This window comes from Scomber scombrus, chromosome 14, assembly GCF_963691925.1.
Source record: "Scomber scombrus chromosome 14, fScoSco1.1, whole genome shotgun sequence".
NCBI classification, from domain to species: Eukaryota; Metazoa; Chordata; class Actinopteri; order Scombriformes; family Scombridae; genus Scomber; species Scomber scombrus.
This window is the reverse complement of record NC_084983.1, coordinates 8,750,666-8,772,750: the sequence shown is the minus strand read 5'-3', so window position 1 is coordinate 8,772,750 and position 22,085 is coordinate 8,750,666. Positions and strand designations below refer to the sequence as shown.

General features: G+C 39.2%; 1 protein-coding gene across 1 annotated transcript in view; it reads right to left on the bottom strand.

Annotated features, from left to right (window-relative positions):
* pcdh1a (protocadherin 1a) overlaps positions 1–22,085 on the bottom strand; it is an 83,400-nt gene that overhangs the window by 4,850 nt on the left and 56,465 nt on the right. The window contains exon 3 of the mRNA XM_062433435.1: positions 13,891–14,110. Within this exon, the coding sequence (XP_062289419.1) occupies positions 13,891–14,110 (220 nt within the window). The remainder of the gene's footprint in view (positions 1–13,890; positions 14,111–22,085) is intronic.

Here is a 22,085-nt window from a genome sequence, read left to right as displayed (position 1 = left end):
GGGGTGCATTTAAAAGAGAAGGAAACTTGCGACAAGCACACAAACATAGTGTCGACACACACATTCTCCTTACTTATTGTAATGGAATACAAAAGAACAATGTTTTGGAGTTTGTAACTTTAGACGTGCACTCGCACATCTCAAAGCAAAATTAGTATGTGTAGGCTGGAAGGCTTTGTCACCTTATCTGTACAGAAAGTAAAATGTGAGATAAAGCTGCAGTTACAATACTGCTATGTTATGCTATAGATAATTGGTATGTGTCTACAGGCTTTGTGTACAAATGTTCACACACACACATACACTAAAATACACACACACAGCACAGAACCACTGACATTTTGTTATAAATGCACATCAACACATATCCCTCTTAACTTACAGCTGTTTTTTTGTCTTATGAAAACAAGATAACCTGTGAACAAACCACTTAACACCGCCTTGGAGAAACCTCTCCCTCTCTGTTTGGTCTCTAAGTGTTAAACAGTTCAATGTTTTGTTGAAACAAGCTAATCAATTTCTCAGTCGAACTGTCGAAGCAAGGTGATCCCCCGGATAAGAATTGCTATTGAAGTTAAAGGCGCATGTGTCAAAGTCTTCCGCAGATGTAAGGTCTGAAATGTTTGGTTTCCTGAGCAGGCGAGCCTCTTGCTGACAAAGTCTGATGAGTGGACATGTCGGCCAGCGGCACGTCAGGAAAAAGCGGGCTGTGGATGGTTCAGTGGGTGATGGTACACCTCCTGTCAGCTCTCTCACCGTCTTCCATTTTGTCTCGGAGTTCCTTTTATTTGAAGACTGCCTTTTGTATCACTGCATTTGACAAAGCCTTAGCACCTGCTGACAGATCACGCTATGCACCAGTTCCTCCAATTGAGAAGTTGATATGCAGTGTGATATGTCAACCAACACTAAGGCTTTGTCAAACTGTGACATACAAAAAAGCATCTTCAGATAAAAAAAATTCAAAACATTGGCGGGGGACCGCGAGGAAACAGTGATAAATGATGATTCAGTTGCTTTGGTAAGTAATATAATCGTTTCTCTCTTTGCGAGCAGAGGTGTTGGTGAAATGGTTGTGTGGAGAACAGCTTCATGCCTCTGCCCACAACAATCTGTATGGCTCGCGGGCCAATTACTGACAGGAAATTGCATTCTGAACCTTGACAACAGAATATTGATCCGTAGCGGCTGCCAATGCAAAGAAAAAAAAAAGAAACCCAAACAAACAAAAAACCCCCAAAGAAAACAAATTATTTATCATGAACCTAGTGATTTAGGTTTATGATTATCATCAGCACTTTCAAGACTGTACCTCGATTGACTTACTTCAAATAGTACCAGTTATGTGTTTGTGACTGCAAAGTAACCGTACAAATAACAAATAAATGATACAGTAGGTCTGCAGACAACCTATCCATCCATTTGTATTATACATTAAAACATCGTACAGAACAGTATGTCTTGGTCATGGAAAGTAATTCAACTTAACTTTGCCGTGAGAAGAAATGATGCCTACATCATTTTACCTTAATCTTTCATTTGGGCAGTCAGCTTGGATAATACACAGCATTACTCTATATGCTGTATTCAATCTCATATTCATGCAGAGAGGACTTAAGGGGCTCAGAGTTGTATGTGCATGTTGAGTTTGAAAGGCATTAGTTAGACATCACTGCCTTCCTCTAAATTTAGAAATTAGTCTTTAGGCCATTTATAGGTATTCTATTAATGCTGTTCATTTAAATTTGTATTGGCTGTAAACACAGGGGCCAGCATGATGTAAATTAAAATAATATAATGATATGCATGGGTGTCATTACTCAACCTTTTTTTTTCATAGTGTTATTTTACAAATTACTATGACTTTCATTCCCAATGACTAATAGAAGTAGCTATAGTCATTGGTGTTTTAAAGAGGTTTTTTTGTAATCATAATATATATTTATACTGGCCTTGTGATAACCTGCCTGCATAATTACATTTCGACCCACTCTGCTTCTTCTTCTTCTTCTTTTTCTCACTCCTGAAATAGGAAACCTTGCATTTCCCATTCAGTTTTCTGTGTAATTTAATTAGAAAAGCTCAAAGAAACGTAGACTAAATCCCTGTGGTGCAGGGTTGTGACTGGATGTTCAATAGGCTGGTGATTTTTTTTCTTTATCCCCCCCCAACAACCACCCTCCCACCCACCCACAAAGACTACTGTAACTTCATAACAAATTCTGCACAGGTCAAGCAAGAAGAAGAACTCGGCTCTTAACAGTTTGAATCAAAGTTTGTTGAAAACATTTTCCGCTTCTCACCGCTGAGCAACCTGATTGTTCTCGGTGCCGCTGTGAGCGCGTGCAGACCTGTATTTCTGGTGCAGATTAGCTATTAGAAAAACATGTGGGATTTTATTTGGCATTTCATAATTGGTGATAGCACTGAGGTTGGAAGTGACAATAGAGTCGAGAAAAAACTAACCACCAAAAATACGTTTTGAGACGTTTATGACTGATTTAATGGGAAATATTGTCATGATAATTAGACAGACTGTTTTATCACCCGACCCTTCTCTGATTGCTGTGTGACATTTGCTTGAAGAGTCACTTGTCTATTCCTGTCTCTCACCCAAACGTTTTTTTTCTCCTTTTTTCTTGTCTCTTGTCTGAATGTCTCTTTCTTGGTCGCTGCCTTTGAAGCTTTCTTCCTCCTTTAAGGCTTTCAAATTTGCACTCTGTGGCTCTTTCTACCACAGTGGCAGCGCTCTGTGGCCTCATCCGAGCACGTACAAGATGTTTCGTCTTGCAGCGGCAGAAAAAGGAAACCTATCATTCAAGCCTCACTGTTAATGTTCATGGCATTCAGCGCAAAACATTACAGTCTGGCTTTTATCTTTGTTTGTCGCCCACATACTAACCTGTCTCTAAGAGCCTCCATTTAACCCATTACAAGACTCACTTTCTTGAATTCAGTAGGACATTTTTTTTTCCTTTCATAATTACACCAAGGGGGTGGTAAAAATGTCCTTTAAGTATACTGAATATTGTGACTGGATTTAAATGGCTCTAGATTGTTTTGATGGTTAGGAACAGTTATAAGCCTATGTTCAAATCACACCAAATAAAATGGGTACAACTTTTATTTTCATCAGTAAGAAAATCAAAGTCTTCTCTATATGTGATCTACAGCTCTAATCATCAAAGAAGGAATTATTTTTCCTCTCAGGATTTTCCCCTGGAATTAATTCCTATGCACCACTTTCATGCTCACTATCTTTCACCGATTGATCTTATTGACATGTAAAACGGATGTCTTCCATGATCCATTTGTTGTTTTTCCTCCCCTTTCGATCAAGATGTTATCTCTCTGCTAATTCTACCTTTGATCTCCACGGTCTACAGTGGGAGACGTCATTAACTTGGGGCTAACATTAGCTGCTAATTATGCCTACACCTGCATACAAGGCGGAATAGAAAATAGAAACGTCAAACCACGGAGAGCGATAAAAGTTTTGCCTCGCAGTAGTTATGTATTCTCAACTTTTTGCCATGTCATGCCTTGTCTATGGCCAGAGTTATTCCAGGTCAATTTTGATCATTTCATCATATCCTTAAACCAGAAACCATGAGGTCATGCTAAGAATGTGATCTGAGAACTTTGCAGTCTGGATGCATCCTAGGCAACACGCACAAGCATGAGTGATATAAAGATTTAACCGCGATATAAATGAATACACACAGATTTAAATAATGCAGCCACAGGAGATGAATCATTTTCAGTCCGAGTATGGACAAACATCAACATAATCTCACAAAATCCGATCTTCAGAATCATATAAGCAGCCCATGTAGCGGCTAAATGATGACCCTGGAGAGGCAGAGCTTTATTTGACCGCTTACTGTAGCTAGAGAGTTGCTGCGTGACTGACAATTTACCGGGAAAGTCAGCACACTAACGCAGTGAGATGGAAAGCTCTGTTCCCACAATGCTTTGAACAATACAGCTATGTGTTTGGAGCAGGACAATTCAAATTTATAACATGATGAAATATGAAAATTGCCTTTTTGTGCAGCAGAGATGCAACAGGAGAGAATAGCAGCAATCTCGCAATGCTGTGCTGCCAGGCCTCAGCTTTTTTGACAAGGCTTTGATTAAAAGAACGGGAAAAAATACATCACATGGAATCAAGAGCATGATTGAATATATAATTATTAAGGGAAACTGCAAATTTCAGTCTTTAAATGTGGACTTGAAGTGAAACGCAAAACACAAGAGGCAGCAGGGGGTCATCATGTCTGCTTATGAGACGAGCATGATTCCCCCCCCCCCTACCCTGTACTTCCTTACCAATCCATAGCATTCAGCTGCTTGTTCGTGATTGACTTTTATAAGCTCTGGCATGGAGAACAAGTGTCAACATTCACGTCCTTTGATGTTGAAACCCTCTAACAGAAATCATCATCACCACAACAACAAAGGTGACCTACTATTAAGTGAGATATGGGAGTAAATGTGGGGGAGAGGCAAGAACACTTGGGAATTTCTGGGAGGCCGAGTATTTTAGTTAATTGAATGAAGACCACATCTGCACGTTAGTACTCTCTTGAGTATTAAAAGGGCATTAAAATAGCAATATAAATGTTTTATCACATTAGAATAATATAAATGGACAGGACACTACACTACATACATTATGAGATAATAAAATGAAACTTTAATGAACTGATGAAAAAAAATAGGTCAGTGCAGGAGTCTGGATTTGTCTGTGACCCTGGGTGTGCACGGCTAAATCTTAGCGGTTGGCTGAAATGTGGAGGCTTATCAATGATGTTTTTCACTTTTAATGTTGGGTATATTGCTTTTGTGTCATGTGAATGTGGCTAGTGATGAAGTAGACTGGGGCTATCAAGTGTGTGGAAGCCACAATGAGAGTAAACATCAATGTTGTTGTTTAAAAAAAAATGTTTTTATTAAAGTGGCTTCACCCACCATCTGTTTTGTTTTGCAGTGCCTGTAGTGGCTGTGTGTATGATGGGTACCTCAACTCCAGGGTAGATACAGTTTCAAAGTAGACAGCTCATCAAGATGAGTGACAACTGTTGGGACCTTCAAAAACAGGCCCATCTTAGGAGGAAGTTACCCAATGGGAAAGTGGTGACCAGTGACTTGAAAAAAAGGCCTATGTGCTTCAGATTGGAACCAGCATGAATTAGTCACAATTTTACAATGGAGTGAAGTACACTCTCTAATTAAAGCAGATATCCAGCAGAAAGGCAGGGTGAAAACAAGCTTCATCATGCAAAATTCTGTCAGAATTACTCCACTTCTGGGTTGAGAACAAGGGCTCTTTGGGGAGGGCTCGAGCCAGGAAGTGAGTTTTAAAATGTGTTTGGAAAGCCAGAAATCTTTAGTACTGGTGAAGTGATCACTGAAGTGATCAAAAACCATATGAAACCCCTGTAAAAATATGTTTTTTTTGTAATAGGGCAGTAAAGTAAAGTTATGGCACCTTAAATGGATACCAATGTAATATACTTGTCCACGAGGATAAGCAATACACATTCAAGTCATTTATATTTAGCTTAAAGGCATTTAGAATATTGACTGCATGATATACCATGTTAAAACAGAACTGCAAATTAAGAATTGATCCATTCACAAGGCGGATATGTCCATTTGTAATGAAATGTACCGTTTTCTTCCATTTAGTGTTTAGAGGGCTTTTTCATTTTCACTGGATGTAGTCCTCATTGAGTTTGTAGGGTCCTTGAACTGCAGTGAATTCAGAGATATCCTCAACTGACTGTGAGAAAGCCTTAAAGCAATAGCGTCTCCATTCCTCTGTGACTCACTGGAAATAAGGAAATGCATGTCAGACCCATACAGTACTATTCCAGTCCCTCAAGTGCCATCCATCATTGAAGGGCAGAACACTAGTTAGAGGGAGGTTCAGCGGCTCTCGGTCCCCATCACACTATGATGGAGAGATGACCCCCAGGGCCTTTCTCTGATGCCGGCTTGAGCTGCCCGACCAACTGAGGTTGAAGTGGATCTGGCCCCTTGCCAGCATTCCCTCCCTGATGCACAGTGCTCTACCTGCTCTACGAATCACATCTGGGGTGAGACTAGGTAAGACCCTGTGAGAGCAATGGAGCACTACCACCACTTTCTATGTCTGCCTCCATAATTATCCTTAAAGTTCCAACTTAGGATCTCATGTACCTGCCAGTGGACACTCAAGCTAAAAGGAACATCTCCTATAGCCAGGAGCGACACCAGGCTAATTAAGAAATCTTTCTCCATGTGTCTTTATAAACTTGTTCTTTCAAACCCACGTTTACACATACATTACCACCTCCAAACCTGCTGCTTCAGCAGGCTGTTGCCCAGACTCACTGGTGTGGCAAGAGCAGCAAGCGTGCTATCCCATTTTTTGCCTAAGTACAGAGAGCCATCCACTTTTGTTAGAGTAATACATGAGCACATCTAAAGCTTAGGGATACTGGCTTAGGCATACTGGCTCACTCATTCACTTTACAGGCTTAGTGCTAAAACCGGACATTTTCGGTGGCAGCATGGTGTTAAAAGCACTATTTATGGAACCTAATGTGTGCTTATATGCATGTACTTTTCTTTCTGCTCATAATTCAGAACACTCATCTGGGTTTTCATCCATGTTATATACATGTGGATAAGAGCCGAGTAGCTTGTGTAGATCTTGATTAAAATGACAAGATATGTCCCTAGAAAAATGTTCCAGAAAACTTCTGCTAAATCACTTATGTTTTTTGCTTTCTTCTTCTTTATAATTTAAACATTCAAATAAACATGTTTTATTATTCATATAACATTTTCAATCATTTCTCAGCATTTTCATAGAATAGATACAAAGACTGATACTAAAAAAGGAATACAGAAAAAATATAATTTCCAACATAAAAGCTACAGTATTCAGACTGTACAAACTAAACCTGAAATACATTTCAGGTTCTAACAAAAGCAAGTGATGTTATCATCATAGTCTTCCAGTCAGCTGGACACAATGATGAAACTGCAGAGAAATCGCTTTTATGTGTAAAAGAAGGTAGTATGAAATTGAATGCAAGGGGTAGATTTATTGGGATAATGGGGCTTCTATTCTGGTTCAATCTAGATTTCACTTGTGGCTGCAATCTTTACCACACAACAATATGTCAGTTCACACTAAGACACAATAAGCCAATTCCAGACTTTGCTACAGTTAATGGTCTGAGCTGTGATGCCGTCTCTTTTCTCTCAGACAGCCACCCTATTCAAAGGTTTGGCCTGTCTGCAGTCATTTGACATACACTGTTATGCGCGGGGCCAAAGTTTGGGAAGAGCATGCGGATCGCATTGTTAGTGATCAAACAAGCGAAAGCACATTTTCAGATTCAAATTGGGCAAGGAAAATCTAGACATGTTCAGAACTATGACGACTTGACACATCATCAGTTCCATTCTGAATTCAGATGCATTGTCCCATAAAGTTATTGGTAAAAGGGTGATAGTAAGCCATTGTCCATAGTGTCAAAGCCCAATCCAGGTTAGAGAGTTTAATTCTGCTCCAGTTAGGATCTTCCAGTGACCTATTTGCTCTGGAATAAAATTACAAACAATTGGGGGGTAACAAACAGCAGCAGCTGATGTGAGCAGAGCACAATGCGTGTGCTAGAATGAGCGCGGGATTATAGGCATATTACTCATGACAACTTGCCTCAGGGGACCACTTGTAAGGACTTTTTTTTCCACAAAAGCCTCCACAAAACTGCCAGTTTCATGACCTGTCCCTTCCCGGGTGGTGGCAGCTCCAGCAGTGGCCGGTGTAGGCCACACTGCTGGTAGAGGCTGGCAGTCCACATAGTGCTCTATTGTTTCTCAACCAGGGGTCTGCAGGCGACTACTGGTCCAATGTGTAATGGCAGGCTGTCCGTGAATTAATAAAATGCATATTTTAAAAAGACCCTTTGGCCTTTACAGATGTTCTGTATTTCCATAAACAGTGATCTGGACTTTTATTTACCTATTTAACTGCAGAAGCTAACAAGCCTTTATTTGAAAAAGGCTTGTACTAGACGCAGGCCTTTATTTCTAATTCCATCTGTGATGAGTATAATTGGTCATATTTTAGTAGCTGAAGACTCATTTTGATCTGATCTGGTGTGCTCTAGTGTTTCAGTGGACAGAAACTGTCATGGAAAGCAGGGCAAATTAACCCAAATGCACAAGACCACAAACAGGGCTGCAGAAAAATGGTCTGGTTGTTTTTCAGGCGAACACAAAACTAGAAGGACTAATGAGAACTAGACAAAGAATCCAACAGAGACTGAACAGAAAATCCAAGACTTCAATATAAACCAGACTAATCAATCAATGGGGAACAGGTGGCACAATGCAAGGGCAGGCTGGGAGCTGATTGGCTAGGGAAGACACAAGGAGCATGGCAGGGCTAATGAAGAAAATGCAGGACTGGTGTGGATGAGGAGCACACAAGTAAAAACACGGAGCAAACTGATAGTCAAAACCTGGAAATCACCCTTACAAAACCCCAAAATAAATGAGCAAAACCAAAGGGCTGAACACAAAGAGTCCAAACACATGAACCCATGACAGAAACCAATCGTTTCTTACATAAACTGCATACAAATAATGGAAGTGGCCACCGTGATGTCACCCGTTGGTTTGAAGCTTTGAGTTTGGCATTTTGACCGTTAGCAAAAAAATGGGTTTAGAACCATTAAAACAAAATATACTTACTAGAAAAAAATGGAACACCATACCCTGCTTTGTACTCAAATCTAAATTAAATGGAACCGTGATTTATAAAATGAACATAATGATGTATTGACAAAGACTTGAAACTAGTGATTGAGACCATAAACTCATTAGGAAAGTGTTTATTGAGGTAATAAATCCAGTGAGAAGTAGGGTCATTTTCTTATAGACTACTATAGAATTGGACTTCTTTTTGGAGCTAGTGGAGAAATAATGCAGGTTTTAAAATATGCAAAGGCCCAGTACCCAAAAAAGGTTGAGAACCACTGGTCTATTCCACTTAATAGTAAAAAACAGGCAGGAACTCTGACAAGGCACAATGACATCTGTTTGAGGAAACCCACACCCCTGCATCAGCATGTTATACTGGCACCTGTGCAGGGACCCAAGCTGGCACTCATACGACAAACAAGCCCCATTACACTGACGTTCTGCCTCTCAAACTGCTCGTCTTCCTCCAGATATCTCTTTCTTTAAAAATGTTCCTCATGCTGTGCACATTATTTTATTATTAGTGCACACCCAAAACAAGTATTCACATGGAACCCGTGATGCTGAAGCATAATGAATGAAAGCAGAAGAAAGAAATCCCTGACAGGAGTTCAAAAAGAACAAATATATGACACTACATGCATCATCTGAGAGATCTAAGGCAGGGAAATCAGACAGCATTACTAAAGAACCTCATTATCATGCAAATGCCATTTATTCCATTTTATCTCACCCCTCTCAATAGCCCATATGGCAGTGAGTCCACACAGAGGAAGACACAGCGAGACCTCACGCTGGGCAACCGGCCACATCAAAATTCCTCCATCTGTGGTCAATTGAGTTTGTGTGTGAAAGTGTGTGTGTGCGTGTCTGTGCCCCCCGGTACCTGTCTTCAATCCACCTGTGTCCTGTCGGTGTTAGCCCTCATATCACAGCCAAAAACGTCTAACAACTGATCCCCAGAAGAGTGATTATTGTCTTGGTTGGACTGGACATGACGGGATTGCTGATCAAACTTGTGTCCCAAGAAGAGAGCAGAAGCCTATCAAGGGACCCAAATAAGTCATGCCTGAGTGTTCCGAGTGACACGAGGTTAAACACTTTATGTTATGTGACTTCTAGTGTGTGCAAGGACTCAAAATATGCTAACCAGCGAGGGCTGTCATCGGTTTTCTTTGGTATCAAATGTAAGAGCTGAAAGCAACCGAGAAACAAGGTGGAACAAAATCAAACCAAGTGAATTCAAGGATTAAAGATAAATAATGTTTACTTATGTCATCTTGTGTTACTGATATAAAAATAACTTTTTTTTGGTACTCGTGTCATTTTTCAGAGGACTTGAAATGTCAGACAGCGTGTAATGTAAACAACAAATCACCAAAGCAATGCGTTCTCCCTGTGAACTGATCAATAACAAATACAATACTATAAATCATTTTGATCTTTAATTAAAATCTGATCAGCAGTGTCTGAGTGGATGGAAATATTTATTTATTTATTTTTGGTAATTTATGTACTGACAAATGTCTGGGGGACAAAAATCATGTTTTGTTTGAATATAAAAATTCATGCATTGTTGAGAATAGAAAGAAGTGCCTGCCAAAATACTTTGTAAACCATCTGTCTGTGGTTAAATTTATATTATTATAAGAGACAGATAAACCCAGGATAGGATGTAAACTAGGTGCATTTTTGAGTAATGATCTGCTTCTCTTTAAATGACTTAGTCAGAGCTAAAGATCTATTCTTGTTGTTTACCATTGTGCTGCTGTTTTGTTTTATGTTTGTGCTCCATACTACAATGTGTGGTCTAGAGTGAATAAAATCTAAATCTGAATCTGACAAATCATGCATCTTAACAGGAACCATACATACATACACGATAAGCAATTTTCATGCTTTCTAAAGCAATCAATTTAAAAAGAATTACAGAGCTCAGTGATTATGATGAGAGTCTATTAAAGTAAAACAGCACTGTAATCAAAATGATTTAGTGATTTGGGTGTGTGATGTTAAAAAAAAACAAAAAAAAAACAATGCAAATACATGCATGCAGGTGCACACACACACACACACACGGACACACTCACGGACACACTCACGCACGCACATCCGAGGGATAAACAGTTTCTGATGAGACTATCCAACAGCTGAGCAACGTGCAAGCGACACATGCGCGAACATAAGAGTGAAAGATACACATGGGAAAACTGAAATGGAGTGCACGCTAACACAGCCTGAAGACAAGAATTAGAAAAAAGTAGGAGGAGGAAGCAGCTGCTCAGGCATAGGAAAAGAGGAACTCTAGAAATTAATTGCTGCAGATCAGGCAGCATGCATGCCTTATATCAGGAATTTTATTACTGTCGTTTGAATCTACTCTTAATATCAAAGCCTAGCACCATAAGGGAATAGGCTGATGTCTACTTCACTGACTCACAGAAAGACTTTCGTCTCTACAACCAGTCCAAGAACACTCTTATTAATTATATTTGACAACAAACATAAAATTTGATTCAAAATTTGCCAACAAACATAAAATTTGATTCAAAATTTGCCAACTTATATAAAAATAACTGTAAATGTGTCTTTGCTAGTTACCATAAACTCTTAATTTCCTTAATACTGGCCAGTCGACAGACCCTATATCAGTGAACCGACTTGTATTTAGGTGCACTTCAGGAAATCTTCAGCTGCTTTTAAGGATAAAAAACTTTAGCCGCTGAGAGCTCAGACTGTGGAAGCTGACCTGATCCCAGTCTAATAGAGTTTGAGTCTGACTGTTCACATCATTTCCACCAACAGCCAAAAGTGGATCCCAAATGGATCATGAACTACATCAATCTCCACTGTAGGGCATCGGCACACTCTCAAAATGTAGATTGGACACTGTCAAAGTTCAACTCATACAACAAAAATGCACATCCATGTCGATATTTCTGGGGGCCCAGAGATGCAAAGGCTGAGAGTTGGGGGTTCATATATTGCTTTTTATCCTACTTAAATGGAGTGACACATCATGCTCACCTTCCTATTTTTTGCCCGTCAGTCATCTCTACTGCATTGAATAAAGCTCCGCACCAGTACAACCTGTCACTCTGTCACTCAAATGCTTGAAAAAAGACTTCACGTCACTATTCAGGTGGAGCTGGGGAGGAATTCCTCTGTCTCGTTTGATTTTCCTGTCTAATCTTTCATTTTATCTGGGCTCTCTGTTATCTCCCTGAAGTGGGAATCACATTTTAATTAGGTCTATCCTTGGTTAGCAGTTCATCTTCGCATCTCCCTCTCCTATGTGTTCATCCTATGGGCTTTGCCTCCTTGTCAGAGACTCTTAGTCCCCGCTCCATGTCACAATCTAACATCTCCCCCATCTTGTGCCATCTTTTCATTCTTTAACTGCTCCATCTCCACTCACAATCTTGCTCTCCTGCTGCTGACAACAAAAAGCACCCTGCTTGAGAAAAACCTGTGTTCTGCAGATGGGGAAAATAAAAAAAACAACAACAAAATAAACAGCCACAACAATAGAGGGAAAAAAAGGGAGAATGCATATATTACACAATTTAAGTGCAGAGAGCAGATGGAAATAATCAGCTGTTGGCTCATGGGCCTTAAAGATCAAGCATGTGTATGTGATGACTAAATCTATCCATTAAAATGGGATATTACATAATCTTTGACCTCTGTAGGGCCAGAGGATGCTGCAACATTATCATCCCTTCCTATCCTTAAATTATTTCACTCATTTCACACATTTACAATGGAGATGATTAAGTTACCTATTGAAATCCACTGTCTGGAATTGTAAAATGTCATCATTGTCACAATGCAAAATGATACTACTGATATAACTTTGTCATGTGCTATTTTGGTGTGAGGGTGACACATTTTAGCCTTTGATCCTGCAACGCTTTGCAACTTGGGACACCTGATATTGAAATAGTACTTTTTTTCTCCCCCCTAACTTAAAAAAAGAAAGATATCTGTGATGTGCAGGCCCATTGACAACGTGTACATTTGTGTCTTTTTCACTGACAGCGTGACAAAGCAAATGTGAATGTTGATCAGCAGCTCTATCAAGCCCTTGCTGATACATATCCACCGTTTTGTATAAGTCACTAAAAGCTTTATTAATATCCCCTAAAATCCATGTTATGCTAATCAGCAGAACTATGCTTGCTTTTGAAATAAAGTTTTACGTGTGAGCAGAGAAATATCACTATATAAAAGTGTCTAATCCAGAGAGCAGTGCAATGCAAAATACTGTAAGTGGAAATGCACCATGTGAATCACTTATCATAGCGTGTTACAAGACAGGTAATGGATTATGTTTGACAGCTTAAGGCAGCAAAATTGTTATTATGATACTCAGTTCATAGAATGGCAGTTACAGCTTTGGCTACGACTCTTTTTTTTTTTTTCTCCAATATGGTCCAATGCTGAGATCATCAGTGTTCAGCCTCTGGATTGATTACTGTGCCTCGAAAAAATATGGCTCCTGCACACCTAAGCTGCAGTTTAACTACATTCAAACTAGAGTAGAGGAAATGCTTAGAGTAAACACTGTGTTGTCTGCATAGATGTCATGGTTCACATTTATTTAGAGGGCAAATGCTCCATTAGTTGGGCTTTTTTAATTAGCACACTTGTGAGGGAGGGTCATTAAGGATGTCTGACAGCGGACCTGCTGATGAGGAGGATGGAGACACTCTAACACCGGCTGAGAAACACATGCACCCGCACGCACACACACGCACACACACACACACACACACACACACACACACACACACACACACACACACACACACTCACAAACACACTCACAGATCTGCTTAAAAACCAATAACATTTTAAACAGTCATCGACAAACACAGCAACTCAACGTCACGGGTGCCACAACATTTCCTCTCTAAAATGGCCACAGAGCACAAACTAATCTCCCTAAATGTCTCCATTGCCAACACACACACACACACACACACACACACACACACACACACACACACACACACACACACACACACACACACACACACACACAAAAAGCCTAATAGTAGATCCATTTACATTTAAATACATATTCATACAGAACAGAATGGAGAGGGACTGTCATACCATTTTCAGGGTGTTCAGTCTCTCCAATGCTGCCATCTGGAGTGGTTCTCTCATAGTGGTCCTCAGGCAGGGTCAGGGGTCCGATGCGAGGACCAGAAGATGACTTGCTGCTGGGGGTCTCTGATTCCTCCAAGCCGCTGTCATAGTAGCTGTGCTGAGAGGCATCCTGCAGGTCTTGCACAGGGTTGGTGGTGGAGAAGGTCACTCGCCGATGGGGATGCTAAAAAAACAGAGAGGCAGCAAATGAGTTTCTTTTTTCTTTTTTTGTTGTTGTTGTTTTTTGCATCCACAGAGACACCAAGTAGGTTGCGTGTGAGCAGTTCCAGCTCAAAACTCCATTTAAGACAACTGTCTGAATTTTGCCGGCCTTATAAATTCACTCTTCAAAAGTCAGAAAATAGAATTAAATATTAAACAGGCTTAAATATTAAATAGTCTTTTGCACTATTATTATTCTGAAGATTATATAAGGTAGAAATCTATGAATAGAGTGAGGTCACAGACTTCGATAATAAGAGTGTGCATATTAGAAGCAGCATAAATTTGATAAAATGAGACTAAAAAAACACACACACACTATTAAAATCAGAATTTAAATATCTAAATTAGGGCCGTGTGTTTAAATATTCATTATGATACTGTTCTGTATATTTGTATGCAGTATATAATAAATGAGCAGATGTACTGTATGTTCAAGAACGTTAGATTAAAAAATGACACAAATCCTGACATGTTGATAATGTTTATGATGATAAAGCTCTACACAGCTTATCTATGATGATGAAATAGCAGATACATACAGGGTACAGAATGAGGACTTTTATGCTATCAGATGGAGCGGTGTTCAGTATGTACGAAATACCAATAATGTTTATGTTCCTTCTGCATTATTGTTCGGGATTTATGCAATTACACTCCGAAAATGCTATTGCATGTAGACATATAGACTTTGTATACAGTTAAAGTACTTCCTGTGGAGACAATATGTACATACTATGCAGAAAACAATTGTCATAGGGTGCGACAGGGATTGAAAACATGAAAAGTAGAATCATTGTTGCTATTATTATTATTAGTCAGGCAACAGTTTCATTTTATAAATCAGCCACTGCCAGATGAATTCTGATGACAATGATTGGTACACTAATCAGTAGCCCCAGCGAGCTACTTCATATCTCCATATTTTAATATTTCCCCTTTCCACAGCTTTTGATGTTTAACCGAGCGGAAAGCTAGACAATATTTCTGCAATTTAACTGAAAAGGAATCCCTAGAAGATCTAAATAAGGCTAAAAAAGAAAAAAGAAAAAGATCAAAACTGAGCATTGGAAAAATAGTTTGTGACATTCACTACTTTGCCAGCATTAGAATACACCATTAGATCTGCTTTCACTGTTATATATTGATAAGATCTGATGAAAGAATAAAAAGAGTAAATGAATGAATGAAAATATAGATGAAATCTTGAATTTGATAGCTTGAAGAGGAGCACAATGGCATATTATAAATCATTCAGGATCACACCCTTTATCAAATTGAATGGCTTGTAAATACAGTTAGGAGACCATTAAATTTCCTCTCCCAAAGATCAGTTTACTAATGGCGACTTACCACCGATCCACACCAGAAAGATGACTCCTTACAGTGCACATGCAATCATCCTCTTCCCCTCCCACCCCCACACATGAGCACCCCTCGTAAAAGTCAGGAAAGCACTGATACAGCAGAACAGGCCTGCCTCCGCTGCCCGAGTCATCCTGGATCAATACCACGGGTCTGTGCTTTCTACCATTCAACCACTTTTCTGGCAAACAAATCCATGCTAGAAATCATTCGAACCATCATCCTTTTAGTACATACACAGCAGCCACTGAGAAATGCTTTTAGAGCTTAGGTAAGTGCTATCAACACTGTGTTCTTAATACTGTTATTGGGCTTCAAAATGTTTCTAGAAACCTGCTCATCTCCCATCATTTCAACCAGACATGTTTTTTTTCTCACTGCACAGCTGCATCTCTTAGTCTTTCATCTAAATTATGATTGAGTTCTGGGATGCATCATTTTTTTCTCTCTCTCTCAACAGTGCAATAACACCTATATACCAAATATTTATCTCAGCCCTATGAGCTACCGGTAACACTCAGTGGAAATTACACTAAATTGTCAAACAAAACTGAAAGATTTGGGAGGCACAAAACACTGTATTTGTCATTGATAGTGATTTGTTTGCCTATAGTGCAAATATAAGAAAGGGGTAAGAACATGTTGTTGTTTCTTCCTATTAAACATGCTTTTTGATTGGTGCAGCTTTGCACAGTGACATTTTCCAACTCAAAAAGTGTGTGTGTTCAGCTGGAAATATGTTATCTATCACAGAAAGAATGCACTGTGATAAGAAACCAAACTTAACAGAAATTCCTCAGTTATTCTTCAGCTATATATGTTATTGTGATATTTAAATAAACCCACTTTCGCCTCATGTGTTTGGATTAGATTAATTACATATTTCAATTGTGTGTCCTTAAAATGTTGGACGTCACAGCGAGTATTTAAAATGTGAGGCGGCGTTTACAGTAGTTGTTCAAATATGGATTCTTGCTTAAACTTCTCCTCAAGGCATCACTCCAGAGAGTCAGCATGTTTCCTGGTTATGATAACTAGCTACGGCTACAGAGATGGGAAATAGATTCTCCTTTTAGTCGTAGCACAAATCCTTTGCCAGGCCTTGGGGGCTGCAGGGATGCGGCAAGACGGAAGGATGGGAAGGAGAGGCTGAGCAGGAGTGGGGAGTTGGTCAGGCAGACACGGACGGCGCTTTGGCTGGAGGGGACAGGCAGAAGGATTAGATTCTGGGAGACTGGAGGCGGGAGAGGGGGATTGTTTGGGCATTGTGGGTAGGAGTAAGAAGCTACAGGGCTAAGAATGAAAGAGGGGACATTTATGATGACATCTGAATTCATAACCCCATTTAGATTGGGCTAAAATGGCCTCATTTATACGTGTAATAGTACAATCCCAAAGCAGATGGAAAGATTCTGCAGGATTCTGCCTTTACGAGGGGACCAAGACACATTTTAACGGCATAATAAACAGCAATCATCATACTGTACCTGGAGCTCCCCAAGCATTTGGAGCCCCCTTTTTTTCTGTCAGGCTGCCAGAAATATTATCTACAACCTACTGCCTCAGAATAATCTCAAGCCACACACAGTTGCCCCTGAATGTTTCTGTTGATACACTGATATGCTGAAAAGTCAAAACAGATGCTGGCAGTAAATTAACTATGTAGTGATTTCTTTGATTCATTACTGAATGCATGGTATGAAAAGGTATCACATGGTCAAGTGCAAGATTAAAAGTGGTCACAGTTTATTATGTACTGTAAATTTAGTTGATTTCCCTTTTAACCAGATGTCTTCTACTGTGTTCAGTTAACAAAAATAGTTAAAATAAATAAGTGAATCACTGCTGTATCCACCTTTTAGCATTAAGCCTTTCAATGTCATAGATCTAACATGTATCTACACAAGAACTAGCTCAACCCCTACATGATATTGTGTTGCTTTATTGCCTTAAACATACTACGCTTGAAAAAATCAAATGAGCAGTCTGTACACCTACGTAGTATGACAGCCTGTGCCTTTACTTTCCCATCTGCAACCTCACACGTACATAATTTGTACTTTCAAACATGGCTCAGTACCTGAACTAGTCAACTTTGAATGAACAAATAAGCCATTTGTTATGAATAACATTTATAGGAATGGTTTGCACATTGTTGCCTCTCAATACTGAAATTGTAGCTCACAGAATAAAGATGGGAGATTACTTTCTTCACAGACAAAATAAAATTGCATTATTTTATATAAAATAAAATAAAAAGTTTTGGCAATTTCTGGGAAATATGGTGTAGGCCTAATAACAAAGGCAAAGTTTGATATCACCTTCTTGTTTTGGACATTACAACATACAGTATAATACCTTAAAAACTGTTATCCAGCTAAGGGGAACCTTTAAAGATGTGTTTTTTTAGGTGCTAAAATGTCAAATTAGTCACAAAACAAAAATGAAATCAAATTCTTTTTTTTCTTTCTGAAAAACCAAAATTTAGGCATGCAGTGCAATAAGTAAAGATACATTACAAGCGTTAGATGTTCTTATGGCTGTGGCTCAAGAGGTACAGCGTGTCACCCACTAAACATAAGATCAGTGGTTCAATCTCCGGCTCCTCCAGTCTGCATGTCGAAGTGTCCTTGGGTAAGATACTGAACCCCAAATTGCTCCTGAAGGCTTTGCCATCAGTGTGTGAGTGTGTGTGTGTGTGAGTGTGTGTGTGTGAATGGGTGAATGGTGGTATGTAGTTTAAAAGCACTTTGAGTGGTTGGAAGACTACAAAGGTATATAAATTCAGGCCATTTACCATTTCAAGTTGTTATGTCGGTTGAAGGTATTCTTAAAAAAACTATTGATGGAATACAGAAAAAAACACCAAAAAACCTGTGAATTCAGAAGCACTACACCTCCTCTCCCTGTCCTTGTATAATTAATTTACACATGCAAACATGCCAACTGTAGTGTTGTGTCTGCTGGTGACTACACATCATATATTAAAACAATGGGATACCACAGTACCACAACGCAATGTGACATGACTTAGCTTGAAACAACAACTGGTCGTGGTTAAACTGATGTGGAGTGAAAACAGTCTGACGCAGATCATAAGTGATGATCTAAGTGAGTTAAATCATGAGCTTGAGGCTCTATTTTTATGGTAAGAGAAGCCTGCTAGTCTGAATTTAGCATTTTAGGCTATAATGAGACTGGCAGCACATATTAGATTTATGATACACAATAAATATTTCATTTATCAATTATCAGATTCAAACCTCAATAGGTGGATCATATCTGATGTAGTTTTCAAACTGTCCTTTACATCACTTTCAGTTTGACATATAACAGTGACGTCACATCCCAAGAGCTATATATATATATCTATATGAAACACCTCTGTCACTAATGCTGTCTGGTTTGATGGAGGACTTCTGTGCTGAGACTGGATATTGCTATGGTGTGAGAGGATATATCTCCATTATTCACTGAGCCTGCAGCTTACTGTTTTGTGTTAGTATTGGAAAAAAGCACCACCACTTTGTGAATGCACCTGTGCCTATGTCATTTTCACAGCAGCTGATGCAGATGGGTTATCATTAACAGTTATATCTAATCACTGTCAAATAACAGCCTGGACAGACTGCCCTAAAGATCGGATTTAAAAAAAAAAAAAGGATTTGCCTGCAGCTTGAATGAAGGAATAAAAAGGGATTCTTGGGGCAAATAGCTTTGCCCAAGCAACAAGGATAGCTTTTTGCCATTACTGATTTGCACCAGTGATCCCTGATGGGACAGCAGAACCCACTGCTGTTGTGCTTTCCCATAGAACAGAGTTCTCAGTGTGAATGCCCTCGAGCTACCTGACACCACTCTGCCGTAAGGTGCCCTGTCATCCAGCCAAGCTTCACTGATTGTCAGTGCACAGGCCTGCTGGTACTTATGCAGATGGGAAAGCTTTTCCATCCACTTCACAACTTTTTGAGCAGACTTTCAGCAGAGTTGCAGACGAGTTAGATTTACTGTTTGAATCTCTCTCTCATGCTTTCAATTTCCCTTTGTGTTTTGACAGATCTATATGTGAACATTTGGTGATCAAGCTGCATTGTCTGTACTTTAACTACCTTGTAGAAATAATTCCCTGGTGTACTGCAGTTCTCAGCACGCAACAGTTGACTGGTTGATTGTATGGTTGGACTAGATATTGTGGCATAACACAACATAAAAATAATCATAAAGAATATTTAATAATATAACAGAAGATGATATTATTATTGTGATTATTATTTTAGAATGGTACTAAGGTGCATCTTCTAAGTATCCCCATTTGATATTCATATTAATGAAAGTACATTCATTAATATCTAACCTGAGATTGAAAGCTTGAGGAAGCATCTAATCCTTAAGGCATTAACCTCTGATTTTTAATCTAAAATGGTTGATACCCCATTTACGCCATTCTGATTGCATCTTCATTTATGCTAGTCTGGTTGATTGCTAAAACATTTCAAGATCAAAGTCAAATAGTGCATAATTTTGATGAATTAATCATAAAAAATAATCCTTTTTAATCAATCCAGTTATCATAGCATCATGTGCTAGATAGATGAGATGCTATTGGTTGTAACACTAATTTAATTCTGCTCTATATTTTCATGTATCTATCTATCTATCTATCTATCTATCTATCTATCTATCTATCTATCTATCTATCTATCTATCTATCTATCTATCTATCTATCTATCTATCTATCTATCTATCTATCTATCTATTTATCTATCTATCTATCTACCTACTTTTTTGAAAAGCTGAAAGATTTTTCAACAGAGAAGGCACCAAACACTGTATTTGAATAAAAATATTGTGTTGCTTTCTTTGTCCATTGGATAGAAATGTATTTGTCACAGTTAGTTTGTTGCCAAATGTTTTTATTTAAATGTTTTATTACACAGAGGTATTGTTCAAGCTGAGTCACCGAGGTCAGGGAAACATGCTGAACACCCAGAATTCTGGTCGGAGGAGCAAAGCACAACCACCATCTGCCTTTCATAACTTTGAAGCAGATGTATGAATGGGAATAATAACCAAAAGCAGTCATTGCTCTGTTGTATAGCAACATGGGTGGTATTTTTTAGTGGAAAATACAGCTTCTGCAAAGAGTTACAGAGCGCTATCTTTTCCTTTAAAAAGGTAAATGGTGAAATGGGAGGCTTCAGAAAGTGAATAATGCAGTCTATACGTTTCACACACACACACACACACACACACACACACACACACACACACACACACACACACACACACACACACACACACACACACACACACACACACACATACACACACATACACACAAACATAAACACTAACAGGTGAAAAGAAAAGAACGAGGGTATGAGCACGATGCTGGATTTCATTTACTTTTCAATGAAGTGCTTTTAACCGCTTGTGAAACAGCTATAGTATACTCGTCTGGAAAACTCTCAACTTTTCAAGCTGCAGGAAACCTATGTGGCCTTGTTTATAAATCCTGAGTTGGGGTATATTGTATGTGTACTGGAGCTGGAAGCCAGACTTTTCCTATTGAATCACAGTTCTGTGTCTCTCAGATATTATGAAATGGGTTTTCTGCCCATGTTAAAGGAAACGGCTGATGTCTCAGTGCCCCTGTGATATGAAAAATTCAATTTAAAAGGATGAGAGAAAGAATGGTGCACGGCCTATTTTCATTCCCCCACACTGAGAGATATGAGAATGATGTTCTATTGTGTGGAGGAAATGATGCCAATCGTACTGCAGCGAAATTCCTTCATAATTCAATTCAATTTCTTCTAAATCCCAATGGCAAGCTCCTCTGCCAAAGAGAGGCAGAGCGACAGAGACAAAAAGGGAGGGCTAGAGACTAAGATGGAAGGAGACGGACTGAAGATTGAGACTAAAACAATGGAGAAGGAGGGAGTAGGCAAACTTGCTGAAAGGTAAGGGGGGGAAAGAGGTGGTCATATAAAAGCGGAGGGGAAGTGGATAGAAGAAAAATGTTTTAGCAATGATTAATTTTGATCACCGTGGCATTTTAAGTATAGCCAACTAATTTTCTCTAATTACCTCTCTGCAGCATCTGACAGCTAGCAGAGAAAATCATTTTTTGTTAAGATCTAACAGGTCAAGCCACTTTAGCTAATTTTTTTTGTTAGTGTTCAAGCTGTTTTACTTGTTTATATGAAACCCTGTGGTGTATACATCATATTCTCTTATTGTGAATGTTAGGAACTGTTGCAGAATGTGCATGTAAACTCTTTGATATAGCCTGGGAGAGTTTCCCCGAGTGTGATACCTAGAATTTCCATTTAGTTCCAGCGTTTGTGAGTACATCCTGGCTCTGGCATTTTGGGCGTGTATGCAGGAATCAATGAGCTGCTGCCTCTGAAGGCGCAGAAAAAATGAGCTGCACCAACAAATATGACAATGAAGAAGTGCACCTCTCAGTGTATGCAGCAAGCGTAAAACCATACAGACTGAAGCAGTTGAAAAGGAAATGCATATGGAACTGTTTTATTTTCCATTCTCCCATTATGTCTTCCATTCT